General features: G+C 42.9%; 1 protein-coding gene across 1 annotated transcript; it reads right to left on the minus strand.

Moving 5' to 3' along the window:
* Window positions 1-1050: 1050 nt before the first annotated feature.
* Window positions 1051-27849, minus strand: STOM (stomatin). The gene is made up of 7 exons (XM_010998140.3): window positions 27697-27849; window positions 15811-15914; window positions 14816-14888; window positions 13673-13755; window positions 10333-10536; window positions 9222-9356; window positions 1051-3120 (listed from the first exon to the last, which is right to left on the minus strand). Exons 1-7 carry the CDS (start codon window positions 27755-27757, stop codon window positions 2926-2928), a joined length of 855 nt encoding a protein of 284 aa, XP_010996442.1. The 5' UTR covers window positions 27758-27849; the 3' UTR covers window positions 1051-2925.

Genomic DNA, 27849 nt, shown 5'->3' on the forward strand with positions numbered 1-27849 from the left:
AAAAAAGTGAGGGTTTGCTGCTAAAAAGAAGTTTGGAAACTGGTGGTTCACCATTTATTAGCTGAGTGACCTTATGAAGATCTGGTGTGGTGAAGATCAGACAGAATGTATTTTAAAGGGCTGCGTAAGATCGAAGATCTGCGGGAGCCTGGTTTCCTCCCACTAGGGCCAGTGTGTTAAAACACGTTGTGGTTACAAACACCCCATCTACTTTCTTCATTTGGACTGAACTTCAGCCTAGGTCAGATGACCCAAAACTAAGGTTTGTTTAAGGCTTACTTGGGTATGAATGCGAAGTTTCACCAGTCAAATGAACTTTGACAATGTTGAAAAGTTGTGACCTACATGTAAAATGACTGTTGGTGGTGGTGTGTATATGGGAGTGGGGGAGGCAGGCACTGTCACATGAGGACACATTTAGTCCCCTTAGGAGTCTTCAGCACTAGACAGATTCATATCTGAAACCCAGCCCTGCTCCTTACTAACCATGTGATTTGGGTTAAGTTTTAACCTTTGAGTCCCAGGGTCCTCATGGGCAAAACGGGGATAATAAATTATCTCATCAAGTTGTTTTGAAGATAAAATGGTAGAATATATGTACAAGTACTTGAGCACAGAGCTGGGTTACCTGGTGCTCGACAAATGCCATTAACTCCAGATAGTTCTTCAAAGGTTGAATATTGCAGGTAACACCCATTGGTTTTGTATCATTTATTTCTCTCCTTGAAAGTAGGGGGTATGCTGGTGTGATTAGCTAGGTGGCAGCAAGAAATGAGTTTCTGACCTGTTTGGATTAAGGCAAAGGGAAATGAAACCAGCCAAGGACTGATGGATCTCAAACTCCCCAGGGAAAATGTGCGGGCCGATGCACCAGACAGGGCCAAGACATGAGAGATGGCAGCTGGACCACCGCCTCGTCCTCTGGCCCAGGAAGAGCACACAGAAGCCAGAGCAGCCGGCCAAGCACTGGAGGAACTCATGTGTCACTTCGGAAGAACGAAATCTGCATACACTAAATGCAGGCAGAAACAGGCTGTCACTCAAAGCAAATGAGTAATAAATGTGAATGCTTTATTACATACGACAATGGAAAGGGAGGCCACTTGGAAAAAATTCCTGCACTAACACTGTCATCCTCGAGCTCCTTCCTTCAATGCTTCCCCCCTCCCGAGCAATTTAATTCCAACCCACTGGTTTATGAATCCACAAGGCAGAAGAGCAAAGGTTATCTAGTATCTGGAGACAGGGGAACTCAACGAACAGAAAGCACTGATACTCTTGAGTCTGAGAAGCAATTTTTAGCCAGGAGATGTGGTTGTTTCCTGGTCCTCAGTGGCCCAGGATGAGCCACCTCACAAAAGAGAGAACATCATTGCTTTAAAATTCAAAATACAGATGCAGCTTGAGTTCCAAGCCAAAATGCTCCACATCCATCTAATGATCTCAGCCAGGAAACTGGGTCCAGGGTGGTTCCAGGCTTTGTAAGATAAGCTTGGGGAATGGGCGACAGGGCAGGGGATGCTCGTAGGCTGGCAACGACAGTGACCCAGCTCAGGACAGATATGAAAGGTGGCTCTGGGTAAGGAAGCCACTATCCTTAGACTTCTTGAGATGAACTCAGAGCTTCGAAGAGGAAGTGGTACAAATGTCACCAGCCTGCCTTCCAGACCAGAAGGAAGAGCTCCAGATTACTCAGAGTCACACGCATTTGTGAAACGGAAGCCGCTTCCTAATATTACAGATACAGCAATGAGGGTTCAGAAGGGCTGACCACTTCCTTCTTCAGCATCGACATACACGACAGAAAAAGAATGACTACTAGGCAATAAAAAAAGAGCTGTATCTATTTTGATGTCCTAAGTTTGACAGCGTCTTCTCAGTCTCATGGGATACCATGTGCCCAACAGTCCGTGAATTCCTTATACTACTTAATGAATGGTAACCAAGACAGTTCACAGCGCACAAGAGATAGCATGCAGACAGTAAAATATAATGGTTTTCTGAAGATTTGTTTTTAAAAAGTATTAGTCCTTAAGCTATCCAAACGGGTATATAAACAGCTACATATAGAGTTTAGAGAAAATTTTATTTAAAACAAATCAAGACTAGTTAGAACTTGATACATGAAAATAGGCAAAAGTGAAGGGAAAAAAGCACATTTGTGACAAGTATTCGGCTGGTTTGAAAGACCACAGAGGAATCACTTCCCTATCAAGGGGCTTCAAAGAAGTTAAAAAAAAAAAAAAAAAAAACCACATTATTTTAAAAGGACCTCCATCACAGTGAGTGAAAAAGTCTTTCGAGCTAAATAATCATTTTCCTTGATCTCGACCATTTCCTCCAGTACTGACAGGTACTGGCAAGAAAATGTCTACTCTCAAGTAAGGATTATTTTGAAACACGGTTTGAGTTTAGAAAGTAAACAGATGTTAGGAAAACTTCCTTAATTGAGACTCCCTGGAAGTAAGGCACATTTGGCCCAGAGAAGCTGGCTGTAGCCCAAGGTCACTGTTCTCTGTAAAACATTTGTCCAGCCAGGGTGACAGGTGGTGGTGACAGTCTACTTTCTTGCTTTGGCCTGGCTGCTGATAGAGGGTGCAGAATGACGCAATGAAAGTTGAAAGAAGAGGGATTTAACCCACTACACAACGATCTAAAAACAGGAACTTGAAAATATTTTAGAGTAGGAGACTATGCTACGTAAATCGCCTCTCTCTCTTGCACTGTATTTACAAGCTAACAATCTCCATTTGTCGCTAGGATCACTGTACAGCCTAAGAACATCAGAGTCAACATACAGAAAAGGGAAGGGAGGGAGAGTAGTCAAGGTTCCTGCCCTTCTCCCTCCTTATGGGTTAGAGGCTGGTTTGGTCCCCACTTCATCCTTAGGAGGGAAGAGCTAATCTCTGCCTCGGCCTACGTGGCTCACTTTTTTGCCCCTATGATGCCTTGCAACATATCTATGGGCAGAGGGAAGACAATGGTCGAGTTTTTCTCGGCAGCAATGGTGGTCAGTGTCTGAAGGTACCGGAGCTGAAGGGCCGCGGGAGATTCCGTGATGACCATGGAGGCTTCCTTCAGAGCTCTGGACGCATTCATTTCTCCCTCGGCTGCAATGACCTATGGAACAGAGGCAAGGAGAGATCAAACTGGAGAAAACCTCCAGTGTGTCGAGCAGCAATCTTCAAACTGGGCTATGCTGACTGCAGGTGGTACACAGAGCTTCCCAGGGAGGTTTGGCCAGAATTGTTTTAAGGAAATCAATCTCCAGATACTCAGTGTCTATATGTTCTTTCTCCTGTAACTGATTTGCCTGAGTACATGCCTGAGGTCAAGACATCCCCTTCTACTGTTTCATGCCTTTCTCCCATTTTCCAGGGCAACAAACAAAGGGACAATTCAAAATACCATGTAGGGGTTGAGGAAGTGAATGGCTCTAAATGACTGGATACAAAGCCTTTTGCAAGTCAGATGGATTTTCAATTCTTTGATTTCAAAGAAAGGAAAGTGGACCTTGTTGTACTGAAAGCGGATAGACAATTAAACATATTCTTCAATGAAAAAATTGCTGTAGGATTTTTTAGCATATAAATTCAGAGGGAGTGCCAAGCAGTATATAAGCTACTTAAAAAAAAAAAACTTCCATTTCTATTTACTTATATATGTAAGCAAGGTTTCTTACTCCTTAGATCTGTAAAAATGAAAAATAAGGATAGAATTGGTGCAGAATCATCTTATTCTAGCAACAAGTAAGAGCCATCTACAAATACATGAATTGATTCCTCGTTCATCTCACTGGGAGAAGCATTTCTAGGAAAAAAGTATTTCTTAATTAGAAGAAATTCTAAAACATTTAGAACCTTGTTTGTGGTTACAGAAAATTAAAAAAAATTTTAACTGATATACTACCAAATGTGTTGCAGAAGGGTGATCAAATTATTCGTGGCAAAATATATTATATTAGGAAAACAATCAGTCTGGGAGGTGGAATGGAAATAGAAGTTCAAGGAGGAAAAGGAACAATGAAAAATTCCTAACTGTTAAAAGAGCTTATTTTTTCATCATTCTGTAAAACAGATAATAAAATCATTGTTATCTAAATCTCACTGGATACATTATTTAAAAGAATGATGTTAACAGTTTTATTTTAAAATGTCAACAATTAAAACATGCCAGGACTTATATGTTTGGCAAGTATATAAATTCAAAATGAAAATTTTTACATGTCTATTTAAAATGCATGATGGGACACAGAGTCTTTCTAAATTCTTTTAGGGGTTACATGAGCAAAAAAATCTGAAGATCACTGGAGTGGTGGGGAGGGCAGGGGCTTTGGAGTTTGGATGGTTTTGAGCTCAAATCACAAACCTAACCCTTACCAGCTGAATGTCCTCCAAAAGGTTATTTAAGAGAAGAGGGTACAACTCAGTGGTAGAGTGTGTGCCTAGCATGTATGAGGTCCTGGGTTCAATCCCTGGCACCTCCATTTAAAAATAAATAAATAAACCTAATTACCTCCCTCCCACCAAAATAAATAAAAATTTTAAAAAAGGTTATTTAATGTTCTGAGCCTCAATTTCTTATTCTTAAAACAGGATAGCACCTACCTCATGGGACCACTGTGAGGAGGACAGAGAAGGTATATTATGTGTCGAGTGTATAAACGGAGGCTAATTATACAGGAAGGGCAAGTGACGAGTCAAGACCTAATTTTGCGTCCACCTATGCCATAATTCCTAAGATTCTTAAAAGCCAAGTCAAGGCTGTTACTTCCAATTCATAATCCCGGGAGAAGACGTGTAAAGATACCATAATCCTCAAGATTAAAAGTGCAGCTGTTCTCACATGGATCTCAAAATATAAACGGTTCCTAATACTCCTGTGAATACCAGAAGTGAAAGCAATGGTCTTCTGACCAGGACAATTTCATTCACTCATACAGTAAACTTTGGGGGCCTCCTGGGTGTCAAGCCCTGTGAGGGGCTAGGGACAGAGGTGGACTCCCCCGCCTCCTTCAGCTCCTGGCCGAGTAGGAGAGGCAGACTTGGAAGCAGCTCATTTCATTCCAGTGTGACAAAGGCTGACAGATAAATGTACAAGGCACAATACTGGCACTAAGAGACAAGCAGTTTTTGCAGAAGGTGAGGTGGTGAGGTTATAGAAGTTGAACATTATAGGATGAGAGCCTTGTTGTTTGGACTATGATGAGGAGGAATATTTCAGGCAGAACACAGGAAAAGGTACTGAGGTATAAAAAAGCTGGCATGTTCAAGGACCCTGTAAGGGGTTGAACACTGTGAGGAAGAGGGGAAGGCGGGGGATGAAAGGGGCAGAGGAGGTGGGGGGATGAACGGGGCAGGGTGGGAAGGTGGGGGATGAACGGGGCAGGGTGGGAAGGTGGGGGATGAACGGGGCAGGGTGGGAAGGGCAGCACATGCCCAGGTGTTGCTCGTCTTCATCCTGCAGATGATGGGAAGCCTCATCAGATCCAGTTTCAGAAAACACTCTGACAGACGTCTGAGCATCAGCGAGACTGAGAGCCAATGGAGGGACAGCTTCGGAGTGATCTGGTGCCAGTCACCGGCAATAGGGACGGAGCAGGACCTGCGCTTGGGCGCTGTTGGGGAGGGAGACTCAACAGGGGACTGGGGCGGGAAGGAAAGGGGAACAGAGGCTGAATCCTGGTTCCGAGGTTGTGGTTGCTGGGAAGTGCATGAGGTGAGACAGGGGATGCTTACTGGGAGAGGGGATCCTGATTAGAGGCTAAAAGTCTTCATTTATCAAGGCAAACCATTAAGCCCTACTAGGTCTGTGAGAAATGGCCAATGCCAGACATACTGAGGGGCATCCGCAGCTGTCCCCCTGGGCAAGCCCTGGAGAGAATGCACAGGCCAACCCTGCCACGAGACGGCAGGCTGGGATTTTTTCCGTGTCATCTCAGATGTCCAATTAGGCACTTCTTTTGGTCTGGACACGGACCAACTGCAATGATAGCTCATCAACCACTCCCCATCAATACACCATCTCTTGGCTGGGCAGCCAGACTCACCTGGCTGGGAACACACTTTGTTAACAGAAAAGCTGCTCTGAGTGAGCTGCCAAAGACGTGCACACACTATCGCTGCCTCGGTCTAAATACAGGCCAAGCGGACGCTCTGGATAGGATCTCAGAAAGCAACGCAAACTACTCATGCGTGAGTGGGGCTTTTGCCCAAAGTGCAGCAATCCCCCATCCATAGACACTGCATCTTTACCGACCATCATTTGGAAAGCTGGCATTTTCGAGCACATGGGAGGCTGTCCCTTCCTGCAGCTCAGGTGGGCTGGTCTGAGGGAGGGCAGAGGACAGTGAGCTGCATTCTTACCTCCCACTTCTCAATTAATACGTGCCTAGACCCAGAGATACGGGCCCGAAACCACATGCCAGGCATTTTTTGGAAAGTCATGAAAAAGGAAATAATGGAGGATTTGCAAGCACAGAAGACATCCCATTTGCGGTCATTAAAAGAGTTGGTCTGAAAACTTTAAAAAGAGGTTCCTGCAACGTATCATAACAGGTTCCGGAGAATCTGTCCTCTTTGGTGACTGACCTCTCAGATTATGCTTGTGAGCACTTCTATGTTCATTCTCTCTGCTGTGTAGTATTCCTTCATGTAAACCATACTTTACTTATCCACCCAACTAGCAATGGATATTTGGGTGGTTTCCAGTTGGGGGTAATTACAAAGTGCTGCTGAGGGTGCTCTAGGACAAGCGTTTTGGTAAACAAACAAGTGACTCCTGCAAGATACATCCAGCCAGATGGTTTTCCAAAGTGGATGTACCGACTTATACTCGCACCAGCAAAAACTTTCACCCACACTTGCTTCTCTTCCTTTCTCTTTTTTAAGCCATTCTGGTGGATGTCTACTGTGGCATCTGCTTGTGACCGGAATCTGCATTTCCCTGATGGCTAGTTAACTTGAGGACTTTTCCTCTGAAGTCTCCATCTACAGGCTCTTCCACCCTTTTCCTTTGCAATTTATTTGCTCAAGAAACCGTGACCTCTATTCTCCATGAGAACTTGAATATATGGCTGTATGCATGGTGCAGGGTTACTGTACGTTATAGAAGGGAGAGCCTCATTGTGACACTGGGTGTTAGCCCTAAGCTGAAAGGCAGTCACTGACTGTGTCCACAAGACTGCTTCCAGAGGAAACCTGACAGCCCCATCCAAGCGAGAGCACCGTTAATTCAGAATTCTAACCGGCTTCCTTGATCTCTTCTTACTGTTATAAAAAGTCATGAGCTCTTTCCTAACTGGTGAGAACACCTGTAAAGGAGGCTCCGTCCATCCTAGAATATCTCAGAAGAGGACTCTCATTTCCATAGTCACTAATTGACCAGAGAAAGGAAGCAGAAGCAAGGAGGAGGATAAAGATGCCGAGGAAATCACATAAGTTTTCTAGGCTTCAATTTTTTCGCCTGAATAGTGGGAGCGCAAATAAGTTTCATTTTTCAGGCCAATTCCAGGCAGCTGTGGGTTGTCACCCGGAGTGCTGCAGCAGGGTTGTGAGGGTTAAGTCAAAGCTCAGTGGAAAACAGTGCCGTGGTTAATTAGTGGCATGGCAGCGGGACGGTGGAGTGGCAGCATCGGGGCCAGGTATTTGTCACCTTCAGAAGATAATCCCTGGGGATTCTTCAGGCTCTGACATCCTACGCAGTCTATGTAGAATAAATTCTATTATTCAATATCGTTTGGAAATGGGGCTTTTGGTTAATGACATATTCTAGGTAAAAGCGATTCCTAAGTTTCAAGATAACTAGATCATAGCAGGGCATACTTAATATCATTATCATAAATATAATTTCATCTTCTGTGATGGTTTTGAAAGCAAGTACTTGGGGGTTCTGTAGTATCATCACGGGCATCAAGTATCACATTAGGGAAATCTAAAAATTCTGCTTAGTAGAAAATTCCAGATGCAGTGTATCAAATGAGCTGCTATTGTGTTTGGGGCTGGCTAAAAAAATATAGTGATCAATCTGTGGCTTGCAGGGCATCCTAACGGAAGGGCAGGGTTCCGTGGTTAGTCAATTATCACCAGTTACTCCTGTTTTCCAACAACAACAAATTGGTTTGCTCCTTGTGTCTTGGGAGATCCGTCAAGCCTACAGCAACTGCTCCTATGAAAACTATCCCTTTTCATCCACCCATTTACAGTTAAGGGGCTGCGGGACCTTGTAAGGTTCTTTGAGCGAAGCTGGACCGAAGAGAATCTCTCTGCTGTGAATCTGGAGTCAGGTCTGGTCTGTCTCCTTCAGTGTGCAACGGGGAAGACACTTAGGCTTGGGAGTCAGATATTCTCCACCTCCAGCTAACTGCAGGGAAACGCGGCCCAGGATGTGGGACGCCTGCCTCCTCTGAGGCTACTTTCTGGTCCTTGGCCCCAGCTGTGCTGAGGCTTGACTCTACTTCCTGCCCTAGGGTTTGGATCCCTGCATCCTCACGCACTACCATCTCAATGGGTCCTCTTTCCCAGGTTAACCAATGTTCCCTCAGCACCTCCCACAGGGGTCATGCACCCGTGCAGGGTGAAGACATAGGCAGGGATGGCGATGAAAATGAGGAGGGGAAAAAGGCAGACATCCAGGAAAGAGAAGTGAAAAAAAGAGGAGAGGAAGGATGCAGAAACAAGAAGGATAAAGATGCTGAGAAAAGAGAGAAATGAAAAAGAAGACAGAAATAAGGAAGGAAGGAACAGTGAGCAAACTGATGAGACTGCCCATCTGCCCTGAAGTCAGAACTGTCAAGGTGTCCTTAACAGGGGATTGGGAGGATAAGGTATGGGACATGCAGTTGCAACAGAATGAGGTATCTCTCTCTGCACGGACATCCCCAGGAGGTACTGCTAAGTGAGAAAAGTAAGGTGAAGAACAGTATGTATTGTATGATCCTACTTTTGTAAAACAAACAAGCCAGTGGTCTAAGAACCCAGTCAAATAAACCCCAAGTAAACCCCAAACGACAATCTGGAAGGCCACACACCACACTGTTAAGGGGGGCGCCTCTGTGGGCAGAGGGGAAGAGGGGATATGATTTGAAGTGATGGGGAGAGCTTTCATGTTTACTAAATACTTCAGGATTATTTCAAATTTTTACAACAAGCATGTTTTACTTTGTGTAACTAAAAAAGAAAATCCAATAGGAAGAACAAACTACCAAAAAAACAAAAGGTTACCTTGGCTCGGGCCTCGCGGGACGCCTCTGCTTCTGCGGCCATGGCTCTCTGGAGCTGCACGGGTAGCTTCACATCCTTAATTTCCACCCGCTCCACCTTTATTCCCCAGTCGTCAGTGGCATCGTCCAGGGTAGTCTGTTAGGAAGAGGGAAGGCAAGCTAGAAGCGGGCAGCCCTGGCCCTGGGGCCTAAGGTGGATGAATTCATTGGGATCTGGAGTGGGTAAGGTGCTGGCGGACAGCGGTAGGGAGCCGAGTTATCCGTGGAGGAAGGAAGGCTGCAGGGGAGGCTATGTCACTGGGGAGCTGATCTTGATTCTGTTACCAATAAGCTAACACAGGTTTGCAAGTTTTTCCTAAAAGGGTCCGGTAATGCCTGTTACATTTCAGTCTCTGCTGCAACTAACCCTGCCACTGCAGGTCAAATGCAGCCGTGGATAATACACCAATCTGTGGGCGTAGCTGCCTTCCAATAAAACTTCTCTTATAAAACAGGTGCCCAGCCAGCTCCTGGGCGAACGTGACTCTGAGTAAGCCACGTGACTTCTTTATCCTTCAGCTTCCTTTACAATGGCAGGAATGAAATCACACCATCCATTTCATGTGGCTTACCATCAAGTAAGATCAAAGATTTTACACACAATGACGTCTATACCAACAATAAGAATCCAGATTTATAGGACTGTATCTTTTTTGAACAAGTCGGGTTTGATTCATCAGCTGTTACACTAGCAAGACTGGAAAACATAGAAGTCACAGCGGGACCCGCACAGAATACGGCTTTAGCAATGCCCACACTACCTGGCTGAGTGGCCCCTGAACTCTTAAGCTCAGGAAAAACGTTAATACTAATTCTGGGGGGAAAAAACACCCTGGAGGAAATAAAAAAAAAAAAAAAAAGCAAATGCATACATCAGAGTGCTGTTAACCCATGAGCTATTTATGTGAAAAACTAGATCCCCTTCCATCAAGTTTTGGAAAAACTTTTCTATGGAGAAAAAAAAAGGCTGGTGATTCCCTGACTTGAATTAAAAGAAGTTTCTCGAATGCCCATTGACCCTCTGCTTCATTTTCCAAATCCTCGAGGGCTGCAGCGCAGGGGGCACTCCTCACCTGCATGTTGTGTGCAATTTCCTCCCTGTCAGAGAGGATCTGGGAAAGGTTCTTGGTGCCTAGGACGTTTCTCAGAGTGGTTTGGGCCAGAAGACGGGTTGCTGAGTCGGCGTTGGTGATGTTCGCCACGGCCAGGGTAGCGTTCTGCACGCGGTAATAGACCACGCCGTCCACGCTGATGGTCACTGAGTCCTTAGTGAGGATCTACAACACAAAGGATGCAGTTTTATAACTGTCAGCCACCTCCTTAACTGTAAGGATGTCATGCGACAGAATACCTTAAGACACTTGATTTTCTTTATTCTTTAGTAAGTGCTATTGCCTGTATTTGTGTTTGTGCTCCCCCAAGATCTGTGTATTGAAACCCAATCCCCAATGTGTTGGTATTTGGAGGTGGGGACGTTGGGAGGTGATTAGGTCATGAGGGTGGAACCCTCATGGATGAGGTTAGCGCCCTTATAAAAGAGTCCCCGGGGCATTCCCCACCCTTCCGCCATACGAGGACATGGTAAGAAGATGCTGATCTAGGAATTAGGAAGCAGGTTCTCATCAGACCCTGAATCTGCTTGTGCCTTGATCTTGGACTTCTCAGCCTCCAGAACTGTCGGCAACACATTTCTGCTGTTTATAAACCACGCAGCCTTGGTATTTTGTTATAGCAGCCCAAAGGGACTGAGACAGCGAGCATCAGAAAGTAAACTATGTCTTTGAAAGCTTAATAAACACTCATTTATTTATTAACTTCATTCATTCAATTATTCATTAAATACTGAGACACTACTTAGTAGCAGGCACTGTACGAGATACAAGGGATAAAGGTATGAAAAAATGTGGTCCCTTCTTTCAAAGGGGTTGGGGAATCAAGGGAGGATTTCAGGGACAAAGGACGGACAGTTGTAGGTGGCAGAGGTGATACCTGAACTAAGTCTTGAAAGAAGAAGTAAAAATTTTCTGAGGGTGGAGTGAAAGAGTATTCCGGGCAGAGAGGATAATGTGTGAAAAGGAGCAGAGGTACCGGGAGCCTGGGTTTGATGAACCCTAAATAGCACAGTATAATTAGAACAAAAAATGCACGGAGCTGTTTTTGTAGGGTGAGGTCAGGGTGAGAGTGTATTTACAGCATGCTACATAAAAATGCTGACCCGAATACAGTGTGTCAACACTCCCCATCACATTCAGGGCAAAGTTCCTGGTGTGGTTTAAAGCCCTTTGACATCCGGCCCTCATTCTCCCTCCTCCTTCTGCACACCCTCTATGCTAGATGACGGTGCCCACATGCACCATGTTCCAAGTTCCAGGCCTTTCTGCAGGTGTCCCCTCGGCTTTGGACAACCCTCCCCCCCCCCCCCCCGCCCACAACTTCAGACCGGCATGCCCTTACTTACCACGGAAGACAGCTCAAATGTCCTTTTTCCTGTGAAATTCCCTGACTCATTTGGCAGTTTTAACACTTCTTCCTTTGCCCCTTCACTGCAGTGGTGTTATTTATTTACATCATGACTTCTCTGTTAGACTATGAATTTTTTGAGGGTTTATCTCTGTATCTCTAGCCCTGGCAGAGTGCTTGATACATAGCAGGGAGTCAATAAGCAAGAGATGAATTGGATTGAAATGGTCCAAGGAAGACAGTGAGGGATGAAGAGCTCAGGAGTGAGAGTCAGGAGACCCCAGCTGCAGTTCCAGCCTCGCTGGGGACCTCCCTCGGGGACCTCCAGCAAGGCTTTTAGACTTTTGACTTCATGACTCCTCATTTGTGAGCTGGGGCTACGAACACTGCCCAACTCTACGCAAACATCTTTGAAGATCAAGTAAGATGTTTGCCCAGGAAGCCCTTCAGAAACTGTAAAGGGCGATGTACACAGAAGGTAGTAACGACAACGATAATACATCGCTGTTTAGTGCTGCCAAGTGACAAAAGCAGTAATCCTTTTTTTAGTAACCTAAAAACACATCTAACGTGGAGAAGTGGGGGATTTGTAAATAGATGCACAGTATATTACCCTCTTGTGTGAGAATTAATTATTTCCCATGATGTGATGGGAAAACGTGTACCATTTCTACACAAATTCTTGCCTCTGTGACTCTGCTGGAACTTTCCAAAGCTGCGGCCTCTCTGCTGATTATCGTAGACAGAGTGTTTATCTCCCTTCTCAGTAAGTTCACAGGGGATCGGAAAAAGGACTGCTTGCCAAGTTCCAATCCTCGCTGCATTCAGCAGCTTGCAGGAGAGCAGGGAGCAGCTGGAAGGCAGCAGCTTACAGTGACCCTGCCAGATGCCTGCCTTGTTGACCGAGAAAAGCGCCACAAGAATTCCCAGCTACCCTGAAAGAGGCTCCTCCTGAGAGCCGATCTTCCATGCTGAAAATACAGCCACGCTCTCGGTCTTGTGCTTATGGGTGAAAATGATTTATGGTGTCATCAAGTCTGTGTGAGTTTTAAAATCTGACCTCACCAACTCCTTGGATCAGTACCAGCTGGGAAGTTCCTAAGCTGGTTTCTGGATTTTGTGACAAGAGAAGGCAACGTGGCCAGACTCCACTGTCAGTGTTCTTCTGTCCTCCCCTGCATCATGTTTTTAGGCTTTCTATCTGCGATGTTATCACGCCTCCTTAGACATGGGTACCATCACTACCTCAAGCACCACGATGGAGCTTATGTGGAATGCAGTTAGCGTGGAGTGGTGGGGAAGGCACTGGACAGGACATCGGAAGAGCTGGATGGGAGTCCTGGCTCTCTGCTGTAGTTTGGAGGAATTCCTTTGTCTCACTGCAACCATTTACTTTCTGTGATCCTGCTATGAGTTGCAACTGTGACTTGTGAAGTAGTTTGAAAAAGCACGGAGTAATTACTAATATGAAATATTACACGCTTATCTCAGGTGGCGAATGAACAGTTTCTAATTCCTTAGCGTCTGACCAATTTGTCTAGAATAAAATCAAGATCCTTCAGAAGGATACTGTATCAGAAGCCAACAGAGGAGAAACGTGGTAGTAAAAATGATGACAACAGTGGTAATGCTAACAGGATATTTATGTCATTACACTATTTTGTAATAATAATAAGAAGCACTTTCATAGCGCTTACTATTTATCAGCCTCTGTTCTAAGCATTCTACATAGAGTGCCTCATTTAGTCCTCAAAAGAACCATATAAAGTAGGTCCTGCTATTATAACCTGAGGAAACTGAGGCACAGAGAAGTTAAAGAACTTGCTTGAGGTCACACAGCCAGAAAACCGTGAAGGCAGGCAGGCTCTAAAGCTGTGCTCTAACTGCTGTCCCCTACTGCCTGTCCCCGCCAAGCACGTTCACACAGTTATTTACAGCAAAAGGCACCCTTACCTCCTGAGGAGGAATATCAAACGAGATGGTTCTCATGTCCACTTTGATGAAGCTGTCAGTGCACGGCAGAATGAAAAACAGACCTGCAACAGAGACACACACAAGACTATAGAGAGAGAGACACCAGCACCGAGTCAGCTCACTGCGCCCTTCAGTTCTAACAGAATCAACCTGATCAACCGAAAGAAACCAGTCCATCTCGGAGCGAGCCAGAAGCCGGGAATGCCATCGTGGCCTCCTGCTGCTCTCCTCCCAGTCTAACTGTCCCCCGAGGCCTGGGGGCTGCATCTCCTGACTCCACTGTTACCGTGGCTTGTTTGTTTTCACTTAGACCAATGCAATCACTTCCCACATCATCTTTCTCTTTCTTCTAGTTTCTCTCCTATGAACCAATACAAACCCCCTGAATAAATAGTATGAGGCCCTGCACAACCTGCTCCCACTTACCTCTGCGGCCACTCCCCTGTGCTCCCGCCCTGCACTCCTGCTGGCCTGAGCTGCCTACAGTTTCTTGAACTTATGATGCTCTCCTCGGCAATGCTTTGCACACGGTCAGATTCTGCCGGGAACACCTCACCTCTGGCTCACAACTTTTCATGCCAAGATGTCACCTCCTATGAACTGAGGTGGTCACTCTTCTCTGAGTTTCCACAGCTCCCTGGGACTACCTGACCATGATGCTTATTACATGGGACTGTAACTGTCTGTTTCCTTGTTGGTGTCCCCCCACCGGGCAGTAAGATCCTTGAGGGCAGGGACTGTGTTTTAGTCTCCCTGGAATTCCCAGAGCCTGGAAGTCTCTTGGGGAGCTTAATCGAAGCTTGCCAAAAATAAAGACTGAAAGCATTTATTTCAGTAAGGATTCTCACGCTCGAATTTCGATAGCTGTGGCTATTTTTGGCCTGAGATAATCTTATCAACTCAAACAGGAAAAGGAGGGGCGAAGTGGGAAGGAAAGGGTGATTTCTGGCAGGCACCACTGCATTGTTACACGGCTTGTGCTTCGAGAACTCTCTTCCAAGTCAATGGAGACCCTCATAAGGGAAATCACAAAGTTGCAGAGACCCTCATAAGGGAAAAATCACATCAGTAAAAGAAAGAATCTCACTCTCCAGGCAAACAGCTCAGACTCCTAGTACTGACCAGGTCCTTTGGCTCCTCCTTGTAAAATGCGACCCAGTCTAAAGATGATGGCTCTTTCATATTCTTTTATGATCTAGATTAAAAACACAAATAATAATTAAACACGAGTACAAATATTTATATGCATAGCTTTTAAAATACATATTTCTGCTCTAAACGGTTTAGATGCCTCTATTTTATTTTTTTCTCTATAATCCAGACAATAGTTTAACAGTTAATGTTTAATTACCCCTGCCAAGCATGATAGTTATTTATGTTTTAAAAATGGGTTATAAAAGCAGTAGATATTCATTGTATAAAATTTGGGAAGTACAGAAGAGTATACAGAAGCAAATCCACAATCTCACTCCCCAGCTGTTAATACTGTTATTCAATTACTCATGCTTTGTCAACACAGGAAAAAAAAATCTAACGTCCTCATAGCATGTCTCCTGATTCCTTAAATTATCATGGTAACTTATCTGAAAATCCTTGGAGCATATTTTATCTCTTTAGAAATCTGTAAATGACATCACTTGTCACGGTATTAATAACTTTGAAGAAAAAATAACCAGCATCTGTGGGGCACTAACCACGTGCCAGGTGTTGTGTTAAGTACCTGACTGATTTAATCCTCACAATAGCCCCATGAAGCATATGCTGTTATTTCCTCTTGCTTTACAGGTGAGGGAAGGGCACACAGTAAACAACGGCCCAGCAGTGGAACCTCAGCATCCTGACTCTGCAGGGTGTGTTCTCACAGGACCACCCCGCATCCCTGACTCTGGAAGATTTTAGATAGTGACTCTGACTTCAATCCTTAGGGAAGACTGGCTGGACAATGGCTGTGGTCTTAAGATTGCATTATAAGCACGGGCTAGAGTGAATTTTTCCAAAGCGAGATGAAGGAAAAAGAATTATAGGCCAGTAGTCTCTGTCTCTCTTATATGCACACACGGTGCGTTTATATATGTTGGAGTTGACGCCTTTTCAGATGTGATTGAGATATTCTTTACCTTTATGCACATCCATATCGACAATGGGAAGGTTAAAACTGTGAACAAGAATGATACAGCCACCAAAATCCATCCACAGGGTCCAAGGCCTGTATTGGGACTATCTGTGAAAACAAAAGACAGCTCTCACCACTGTTCAGAGCACAGTGTCCCCAGATGCATCCTTGCTGTTCACTGAACACCTACCCTTCGCATTATACTAGCTGTTTTCCATGAATCTTCCCATCAAATCCTCATAACAACCCTGAAGTGCAGGTGCTACTTTCCCTAATCTACTCAACATGATGACACGCGCATTATCCACATCACTCTCCACTCGATCTGGCAAACATTTATTAAGCACCTAATATTTATTATGCAGTGAACTGATAAAGGTGAGTAAGACCCAATCCCAACTACAAAGAATGTTAAGATTTAGTGGGAAAGGCAGACAGACAATTATAATACTAGGTGGTAAGTGCAGATAGACGGTCTGTTCAGAATGTTTTAAAACACAGAATAGGGGTAACTCACCCCACACTGGATGAAGGTGAGAGTGAAGTAGGGTGGGATGGGGGGGTGCGCAGGTGATGGCGGGGGTGGGGGGGTGTCAGAGGGGCTTCTTGCAGGATGTAATGGTTAAGGAAAATACCAATGAAAGGGAAGGGAAGGCAGGAAAGGGGCATTTAAGCCGAGGTGACAGCATAATTAAAGGCGAAAACCCTATGATATACGTGTTAAGAGCTCATTTAGGTCCTCTCTTTAAAAATGACAACTGTAAAATATCTCACTGTGAAATGCATGCACAATTTATCATCCATTTCCTGATTAAACATGTTGTTTCTGATTTCTTACTATTATTAACCGTGTTATAATGAACATCTTTGGACAGTTTTCCTTTCAAATTTCTAATAGTTTCCCTTTTCTGTAATATGAATAGCTTTTTGTCTGATCCCAAAGATAATACATGCCCCACTGCAAAAAATTTAGAAAAGTATAAACGAAGGGATAAATTACTCAATCCAGAGATGATAAATATTCTTCTAAATTCTCTCTTTGTGCACACACGTTTTTATAAGTAAATAAAGTTTGTAACCTATTTTTCTCCCCTCTAGATATTTTTTCACTTTCCTTTTTAGCCTTTGTTGCTAGGCATTTGCGCTTTTTCTGTTTTGGTTTTAATTGTTTATCAGTGATATGGAATTATAACCATCATGATTTTGGTAAGATAAATACCAAATTTTACATTTCATGAATATGCAAATGCCACTCAGAGCTAAGCGATGTAGTGAAGCATAATTCATCTTCCGATCCTGCACAACTTTTTGTTTTCTTTTCTGGAGTCAATGTCCTGTCTTTTTTTCCCCCCCTTTGCTTGGTTTCCAACGTACTTATTGATTCAATCCCAAACCTTTCATCAATTGTCTACCTCTCCCTTCAGCAGGGTCAGGTATTCTACCAATTTCACCTTCTGAGAAAGTTGCAGAGCAGTGTCTGGACGCTTTCCTGTTCCTGTTGCAACCGCGATCACGCTGATAGCCTTTCACTATCATCCTGGGAAATTCCCTTCCCTCCCCGAGTTGTGTTTCCCATTTTCTGTATCTGGCGTCTTCCTCATTTTTATTTGTTTTTCCTTTCTGTGGGGAACAGAGGGACTGAGTAGGCCGAGGGAGAGCTCCATTTTCTTATCAAACACAGAAGGCATCTGCTGCTGTCTTTCCAGGAGCTGTTTTAATAATGGGAGGGAGGGCGGGTGGCAAGAGGTGAGGAACGTGTAACTCCTCAGATCAGAACTGGGGTGAAGACCGCAGGCAGTGAGACAGGACTCTGAATAATCAGGAAGCCAAGAAATAGGCAGACTGCCGGCTGGGAGCTCAGCACAGAGACACAAGTTGGCGTCCAGGTCAAGTGCTCTAAACCGTAAGAGAAAAAGTCAGAAATACACATGCGTGCTTTGATTATACATGACTTTGTAGTTTTCTGATCCCGTGTCAGTGTGAGGTAAACATCCTAATACATACTTAAATAAGAGTGATCTAAGTTAACGCTGGAGGTTTCTAAATTATAATTTCGAGGGGTATGGACATACTCACTGACAGAATATTCCAAGCGAGGCCACAGTGTTGCTTGCGGAGGAAGCCCTATCAGGTGCTGACATAGCTGGTACTCATCACAGCAGCCATGTTTAGACGTTCTATTATATACTCCACGCCTGTGTTAAATTACTTTAGACATTTACTCCATATTACCAAGCCCTAGGAAGTTATGTATTTTTAATTCCACTTTATAAGTGAAGTAATGGAACCAACACAACTTGCCCAAGGTTGCACCATTGGAGGGCTTGGGATTCAAACACAGGTCATCTCACTCGAAAGCCCATGCTCTAACCCAATTCACTCTTCCACTCTTTGCCTCTGTATTTAAAAATTCCTCATTAAAGAAGTTGTGTTTGGAGTACTTCCCCAAGACAGAATCTAAGCTGGGAAAGCATGGTAGGAGTTCTGAGGATGAAATCTGATCTTCTTACAGAGGAAGCCCTCTGAATTCCAGCTGTGCCTATTTATAGCAAAAGAGTCTCAAAGCTCTTTGCCAGGCTCTGCTCTGCAGGTTTCCAAAATGAAATGAATTCCAAACAAGGCACGGATTGGCCACAAATACCTATCTGACAGCTTTTGGTGCTTTCTAAAACGCTGCCCCCGAATCTCCCATATTCCAGACAAAGTACATGGTTGTGTCCTGAACACACTGGACCATAAATTCCCCGACGGCAGGGATGTTTATTTTCATTTTTATATTCTCAGTGTCTAGCCCAGTATCTTGCAGAGGTTAAGTATAAAATACTTCTCAGCCAGCTTTCCAGCTAGATGTGCTTTTTCCTTCCTCTGATTCTTGAGAGGATGAATTTAAACTCATTTAAACTTATATTTTGCCTAATCTTTTTCATAATTTCTTGTGCATTGATATCCTTTATTTGATGAAACTTCCTGAGACTAAGGGAATGTCTAAGTTTCAACTTTCTGTGACTTCTTAATTGTGTGACCGTTACCTCTCTGAACCTTTGTCTTTACTTGAAATAAAGATAATTAGACTGGCCTTGCAGGATTGAGGCAGTGCTCAGTAAACACAGGTGATAGTTTTCCGTCATTCTCCTATTTTACTCAAGTGTTCAATTTCCACCAAGAAAAACGAGGAAACAGGTGGCATTTAGCCCTTTTTGGTAAAAGCCGCTGAAACTACTTAATTTTTCCCTCACTTCATGCCGCCCTCCTGCCATGCTAGGCCTGGACATCCAAAGACCTTCAAGAAGCTCATTTATGAATTGAATTATTAAATCACTGAATCATTATCTACGCAAGGATAAGCTGGAAAGTACAGCCCAGGTTTTTGTGTTCAGTTTCCATTCTGCTCTTGAAAATGCCAGATGAGTATATGGAATTTGATTTGAGTATTTGGATCTTTTGAAAACTGGGCCTGGTTGGTTCACATTTCAAACGCTAATCAGACCAAACATCTTGGGGGAAATGGCACAGTTTTGTATCATTCTAGTGCCTTTAAAATGAAACTACCCCATTCTCAACCCTTGAAACTCTTCCCCACCTGGTTATAGCTCAAAAAGGTGCTTAAATCACATTCCTTGGAGAGGTGAGGCTTAAACTTGACCAGGCTGTAAGCAAACCCTTGGTCATCAACCAGTTACTACAGGGCAAAGGGGAAAAGAAATTCTCAGTTACTCCCTCAAATTTCATGAAATTCAATTCCTTCAAGTTTCCCATTCAGTACCTTGAGGACTAAATCCTCCCTCCCAGCTTTATGCGGTAAAGACAAACAACGAGTAACAGGTAATTCTGAGATATTTTGGTTAATATTTGCTGGGTAGGAACATTCCTAAAGATTAGGGATCCCGTGATATTTGGTTATAAATACCACTTTGCCATGTTTTAGAGTATTTTTTCTTTTACTAGAAAACTCTTTCCTGAAAACTGCATTAAATTTTCAACTAACCAAAGCAAGGTTTTGAAAATGGATATAAGTTCATACATTAACATGTTTTAATTGGACACTCAAATTGGGCTTACCTCCAGGAAACTAATGTACATTTTAAAAAATATTGCTTTTTTCCCCTGATTTTACAAGCAAAAACACTGTCACTCTAACAATTAAAATTATAGCTTAACAAATAGAGAAAGAAAAATGACCTATACTTTCACTATCTCTGAATGGTGATTATTTTCTGCCTTGCTATATGTCCTTTAAATTTTTCTATCCTGCTTTTTAAAAAAAAATGAATAGTATACACGATGATCTTAAATCTGCTTTTCCCCCTATATTGTGCACATCTTTTCATGTCAGTACATATTCTTTATTATAAAAGGCTGAAATAATATTCCATTGTTCCATACGATGAACACTTTCTCAATTAGAAACTCTGCAGCACTGAATATACTTTTAGCAAAGTTTCCATACATCCTTATTGTGTAAACTAATTTTGCTGAAAAGATGAAATCACACAACTCTTAAATTTCTCTCATTCTGGAGGTATCTTTTATTAATACTAATAATAACCACTTATTGAGTGCCTATTACATGCCACTCACAAGCTGACTCTAATTGTTTACTTTAATTGCTTGTAATGTTCACAAAAGTCTGTAAAGTACATGTAAAATACTCCTCCTGAAATCCCAAAGTAATAAAGCAAAAGACTTTCTGGGAAGAGACAGAGGAAAACAAAACCAAACCATAAAACAAATGGGGAAAGAAAACTCCCAAAAAACGGCTGTAGGGTAATTTTTTGGTAGGTTAGCTTCCAGAAAAGCAGTAAAATGTTCTTTTTAAGATGATAACAGGCCTAATTTCAGGGCACTGTAGGTTGTTAACGATCCTGTATCAGCCGATTTACTTCACGGTCTATTGAATTTGGCATTCCTGGAAACCAAGTGAAATAATAAATTCCATTTATCACGGAGACTTCATTCTAAAGTTCAAAAGATATTGGATTTCCTCTTTAGGCAAAGGCCAAAAACATGTCCTACAGTACCTGTAAATCTGACTCAGAGTCATATGCATAACAAAGCACAGAAATGAAAGGTGAACCAAACAATTATTGAAATGCTAACATTTAAAGCACAGTCTTGTCCTTCCTCTTTCCCGGAATGCAAGTGCAATACTTTATGTAGTAAATTGCCAGGAATAGTGTTGTTCGGGTGGGGGAAGATAGGCAGGCTAGGAATTTAGTCTCATAAACACATGATCTGCTTCCAACAGCACGTTTTAAGGGGTAACAGCAGGTCAGGACGAAAGGTCTTGGCATCTTTTGAGTTCTTCTTAAAGGTATATATATTCAGCATATATAAGTGTTCTTTTTGGTCACAACTATTCCTCATCAGAGACTCTACGTCAAGATTTGCAACTTTTCCTGTAAAGGGCCAGGGAGTAAACACTTTATGGCTTTGTAGGCCATAAAGTCTGTCACAACCACTGAATACTGCACAAAAGTAGCCACAGACAACACATGAATGAGCACTGCTGTGTTCCAGGAAAACTTAATTTATGAACACTGAAATCTGAATTTCATAATTCTCATGTATAATGAAATCTTCTTCTTTTAAGAAAAATTTTATAATTGTAAAAACTATTCTTAGCTTGTGAGTCATACAAAAAAAAAGCAGGCAGTCGGCCAGATTAGGTCCATGGGCCTTATGACCCATTCCTGTTCTCTGTCACACAGTCATCTATTTGAGGAGGAGGACATTATACGTTAAATAATACATTTGATCTTTCTTCCAGCTTTTCAAATAAGGGTATAGTTCCCAGATCCCCAATTTCTCTTTCCTTTAATTGTTTTGAAACAAGGTCTTTAAAAGACCTGATAAATAAGAACTCAAGGTGGAAACAGGCAAAAGGGCAGATCAAATAAGTGAATATAAACGTCTTCAATTAATCAAAATTTCAAGTGACTTGGATTTTAGGAGAAAGACAAGCAAGGGAGGGAAAGAACAGAAGAGAAGGAAAATAAGAGAAATGGAGAAAAGGAGTGAAGAGAAGAGAAACAGCAGAAATGAAGGCAGCATTCTACAGAGAGAGAGATTAACAGGTAGAGAGGAGAGAGGGGGCAGTTTAGCACATAGTAGGGTCTCAATAAATAAACATTGAAAAAAATGCTATCGTTTGCTTGAAGAGCACAACCTTGCAGTTCATTTGGGCAGAGGTTTTGAAAGCAAACAGGCACATGCTCTAACCCATCTTTCAAATGATTATTTTAATTAGGTACAGTTTACAGTTCTTCGAATGCCCTTATCCTTAAACCTCTAGGGAAGAAATTATTCTCTGGGCTGGAGTGGCGACAGGCCAGATGGTATCAAATTAAGAACCATGAATGAAGGCTATAACTTTTCCTCTCTTTTATAAACCATCTATAGCTATAAATACCAGACTGAAAGAACTGATACTGATGAGGCATAGTGTGATGTGAATTGCAAAACTTAAAATGTGTTTACCATGAGATAGTAAGGAAAGGAACTGGACTAACCCTTTTAAGAAAGATTTTCAATAAAAGTTGAAGTAAAGGGAATGCTTCGCTTAGCTCGAAAAGAATAAGGAAATTAAGTAAGTGTAAATGTTTTACTTCCCAAGCATCTTGAGGATTTTCTGTAGCTTTCCTTCATTCAAATTGTTTCTAGCCATAAAATGAGGAGGAAAAAGCAGGCGAGAGTAACAGATAATTTTAAATTTGAACCCCTGTCAAGGCACCCTCTCCTAATCTATAGCACTTTACCCACTCTAACTGTTTATCATCCTGGTAATTATCTTATTCAATGTCTGTCTTCGTGAGATTTTGGTCTCGTTAAAGTAGCATAACTTAATGGCTTCAGAGTTGGCTCTGCCACTTATTAGCTGTGTGATCTTGGGAACGTGTCTTAACTCTCTGTGCTTCAACCTACTCATCTAAAAAGAGGGCTCCCAAGAGTGCCCCCTCAGAGGGTTAGAATGAAGAGTCAATGAGCTAACATGGTAGATATCTAGTGCATAACACGTACTCAAACAGTACTTGCTAAGTAAATAGCTGTTGAATGCGTTGAGTGACTCTGCTGGGTATTTTTGTTTTTTTGGAGGGGGGGACAAAAGACTGCCAATTACATAAGATAACTGGAAATTACATGTCCGCACACAGGATCCCAGAATACAGTTCATAAATTTTTGGTAGTGAGCATGCTGTAGGTAGGAAAAATAATGTACCCATGTAACTTACATAATGTTTTAAACCAATGTTACTTCAAAAAAAAAAAAAAAAAAGAATACAGTTCTGAATCATCCTCTGTCCCAAAGCAGCTGTCATATTGCTCTCCCCAAATGTTTTCTTTCCTTTTCTCTTTCTAAAATCAAATCTTTCACCCTGAGGTTAGAGAATTCAGGAAGGTAGAAGGGTGGGCTGAATCTGACCCATGACTGGAAAGATAAAAACACTTATGTTCAGAAAAATTGGAGAGGAAAAACAATTTCCTAATATTATTAAGTTAATTAAATTTAGACTAGGCCTGAAACACATGAAACAGAACAAAACCCTTCTTCTTCTTCGGTTTTTTTCCCCCCAGCTCTTCCACTTGGACATCTTAAAAGTATCTATAATTAAGTTATTCTCATGAAGGTTTTTGGAGGGTACTATCATTTTAATTGAAAAATGGGAAACAGAAGCATAAGGAAACTGGATCATAAGGTTCCCTATTCTTCAGCTGAGGCCAAGTAGCTGAGCAGTGGCTCAGAGCTTGGGGTTTTGATGTCAGATTTCAATTCTACCATGAAAGTTTCTCATTAGTAAAATGGGGAGGGGGTGGGACAGTTATCTTGTGTGAAAAAATATGTAAAGTGCTTGACACTTAGGAAGTTTTCAATAAATAGTAGACATTGTTACTGTCAGATCTTTAAGGTCATTATTGATAGAGTTTACAGGAATAAACTTTGTATTAACTGAATTGCCTTCTGGGACCTACACACCATAGACAAAATGTCAAGACTAACAATCTGCCTGGGGACTCTTATCTCTGGAGGAGAAACAGCCCACATTTGGGGAGGTAAATTAAGAGTCTTAAACTTTCTTGGACTGTCTTTCATACGTTTTGTCTATAAATTTTCCTGTATAATAACAAGGTTTCCTGAATAGTCATTGTTAACTTTTTTATTCTTTGTTTTCCACATTAAATAATATCTTAATAATTTACATTTTAAAGTTTCAAAAGTATATTCACATACATTTTCTCATCTGATTCTCAAAACCTTGAAAGGTACTGCAGTATGATTATGCCCAACATGTACATGAGGAATTAACTCTGGAGATGGAGACTTCCCCAACGTGACCCCTGTGGGAAGCGATGCTCCTGAGGTCTCAACTCAGATCTTCAAATTCCAGAGTCCACTCTCATTTCACTATCCTATACCATCTTACCATCAGTGCACATCCACAGCGAGGCAAGGTCAGTGTGTAATTTTCATTATCTGACATTTCAAAACAGACACATTATTGCCTGTATCTTCCAGGCTAATCCACTGAAAGGCCAAATGCTTGGGGGTTCAGGTGCCTTCACTGGCCTCCAAGTACAGACAAAGGTTCGAAAAGAATGGAGGAACAATGTGTATCAACAGCGAACTGACACATACTTTCTCCTTTCTACTGACTGTGACCTCTAACTGCTCTTTCCACACTTTAGCAAATAAAAGGAGATTCCTTCCTTGAAAATTATAATCCCTTTATTGAGAATACAAACCCAGACAAATCTTCTACTTATAATGAGGACATGTAATGAGGAATTTGATGTTCACATCCTAAAATCAATGATTTGGGTTCTAACTAACTCAATAAAATAAACTATAAACAGAAAAGTGTCTCCACCAATGTAAGCCAAACATTTTTAACAACTTGATCCACTCCGTGGGCATCTTTATCTCCCTCCTTTGCTTCATTTTACTTTCAAACAAACATTTTTGCAAACTTACTATGCACTTGATACCAAGCTTATTACAGTGAGGAAGGACACAATCTCTGCTTTCAGAAGTTCTCCTGGTCTAACAAAGGTGACTGTAACAGATATTTATAATACTATGAAATAAACATTATGATAGAGGTAGGCACAGGGTGCCCCGCACACTCAGAGGAGAGGTGCTCACTTTTTCTGGTTACAGTAGTTTTCAGGAAAATATTTTTCTACATCTTCTTAAAAAACAGACTTTGAATCAAATCTTTATCACTTTATCAAGAAAATTTAAAAAATTTTTTTCTTCAAAGCTGATCAGTGATCAGTGACCCTGTCTTTTACACTATAAAATTTACATCATCAGGTGGAACCAATAACCTATTTTTTTTTATTAAAAACACATAAATGCCAACTTCTGTAGACTTGGTTGTCATTTGAGTTAATTTATGACCACTGATGGTTTAACTCAGATTAATTATTAAAGAAGTTACAAAGTTCTCCCTGATCTGATCAGCTATAACAACTGAAATAAACAAATCCGTCCCTAGATTCTGCTTATTTTCAGGCAATCTCCCAAAGGGATTTATTCTGTTGACATGGCTCTTAATTATAATCATACATTTCTTTGCAATTCACCTGCATTATTTCATTATAAAGTGAAGACACTGGCTTTGAGATTAACTAGTCTTGCCCTAGGTTTGGTAATATTTAAGTTCCTAAGATGAGTTATCTGCAAAATCATAATGGGACAGTTTGGGCTTTTATATTCCACTGCTTCTCTCAGAGGCAGCCTCCTGGAGCCGTCATATATATGAGGTCTTGATTGAAGCTAGGTTCCTTTTGGCTTTGTTTATTGTCTCTCACCCTCAGTGAAGTATTTTTGTTTGACAAGTTCCTCCTTTTGGGTATGCATTTTGGAGGCAGCTCTAGGATAGGGAAAAGGATTTGGAAGATCAGCCCACATGTGAACCTAGTTCACAGGAGTGGGTGATTTTCCCACTCTGAGCCTCCATTTCCTTGCTGTAAAATGGCAGATAATGACATTCCTTTTGTGGAGCTGTTAGAGGACTGCATTAGATAATGCTCGTAAAGCACTTAGGCTGGGTTTGGCGTATGGCAAGCACCCGATAAATTCTGTTTAACAAATTCTAGTAACAGCCTTCCTACCAGTGTCAGGTCTCTAAGGTTAACATTTTTTAAAAAGGCAAATATAGATCAAACAAAATTTTGTTTGTATGTATGATTTTCAGGAGAGAGTGTGTAGAGTTCATTAGATTCTTAAAAGATTTCTGCCTAAAAAGAAGTGAGAAAAAGAACTTAGGAGGGAAAGCTGGTCTGTAACCATGAAAAAAACTAAGTACAAAGATTATGTTTATTCCCAAAGAACTTCTACACATTTCTCACTGCAGTTTCACCAAACTTCTAACATTGTGTTCATGGTCCTTTAGCTTCCCACCAGGAGGTCAGGGTACAGAGGAAAGGATCTAACTAACTTCCTAAGCAACTAATTTCCTATCTAGGAAGAGTAAACTGCCGAAGAGGAGGACTGCACAATTTTTATACAGGCAAGTTTTAGAATCAGTCAAACCCAGACTTAAGACATGGCTCCATTACTTATAAACTGTGTGACTTGAAAATAATTTAACTTCTCTGAGTATCAGTTTCTTCAAGTACATCCTCCCTGTTACACTCCTGATTTGGGATGATAACTCTCCAAGGTACTAGTAGAGAGGGAGGGATTAAGATTTCTACAATTCCTTTGAAGTTCCTGGGAAGGAACTAAAGACAAAAATTGCTGGGGTAGGGAAAGGGGGACATACACGATCAGTGGACGAGACTGGCATTATAAATAATCAGATGAGTCCCGTATAGTGTTCTTTGTGGGGCGCTGGAAAAGCCCACCCAGTCCCCTAAATTTCTTTCACGATGTCATTCTGTTTGAAATTCCATCCTTAGAAATAATTCCTTTGGATCAGTAAGAGCCCCTGGGAAGGAACCAGTATCCCTGAGAGGTTAATTGCCTCTCTTTATGAACTTCCCCCGGCCCCTCCTCAAAGGGGTTAGCAATAAAGGTTCAAGGTGATAGCCCTCTCAAGGGTACTAGTTCCTTCACCGGAGAACCAATTGCCCCACTCACACAATTTCTGTCTTCAATATTCGGAAGGCCCTGGTAGGGTGGGGAATTCAGAGTTCCATGTAAGGGACAAAAGCTCGGAAGACGAGGTTCCTGGGACAAAGGAAGTAAAGTGGAGAGGGCAGAATGGTGCAAAAGAGTGAAGCTGGAAAGAGATATGGGAAGAATGCCCAAAAGAGAACTTCTTTTCTTCTGCAGATGTATCGGAAACTTGTGGCGAAACTTGCTGCTGAATAGGAAATTGGCCAGGGTGGATAGCAGGAGTTTTTTCCATTTGGAGAGGAGGTGGGCGAGGGCCGGGTGTTGGAGATGGCCTCCGATGGGGAGAAAAGGAAGAGGGAGTCGCGCGAAGACGCAGGCTCCCGGGTGTGGCGCGCAGGTTTGGGTCCCTGCCCCACCACTCGCTGGCCGCCCGTCACTCGTGCATTTCCTCGTCCGCGTGCATGCCACGAGATAAAGGGCGGAAAGCGCTGGCACAGGGCCTGGCATCTGGCAGCCGCTGGATAACGCGAGCCCCTGCTCTGGCTGCGGGCACTGGAGACGCGCCCTCTGTTGGCGCGTCCACGGTATGCCGGGCACGGGACGTGTACTCTGCAGCCTACCATCCCTACCCTGACCCCCAGCCCGCGAAGCAGAGCTCGTCATTCTCAGCGTACAAGCGGAGGGGGAGACCGCGGCTCTGAGCAGTGGTCGCTCGGCTAAGAAACATCGGAGCCCGCCCTGGGACCTTTGGGCTGGGGCTCGTTCCGGAGGGTAGGGTTCAGGGGAGGCGAGCGACCCCACGGGCCTCGCCAGGGGCGCGGGGCTCACCCTTGAAGGAGTCGGGGAGCCGCCGGGATTGGGTGTCCGCTGCTGGCCGCTTGTCAGACATACTGCCCGGGTCAGGGTCGCTGCTCTCGCGTCTAGGTTGCCGGAGCCGGAGCGGGAGGTGCGAGGAATGCCCCGAGGAGCCCAGAGAACCCG

The sequence above is a fragment of the Camelus dromedarius genome, chromosome 10 (genome assembly GCF_036321535.1).
Source record: "Camelus dromedarius isolate mCamDro1 chromosome 10, mCamDro1.pat, whole genome shotgun sequence".
In the NCBI taxonomy this organism is placed as follows: domain Eukaryota; kingdom Metazoa; phylum Chordata; class Mammalia; order Artiodactyla; family Camelidae; genus Camelus; species Camelus dromedarius.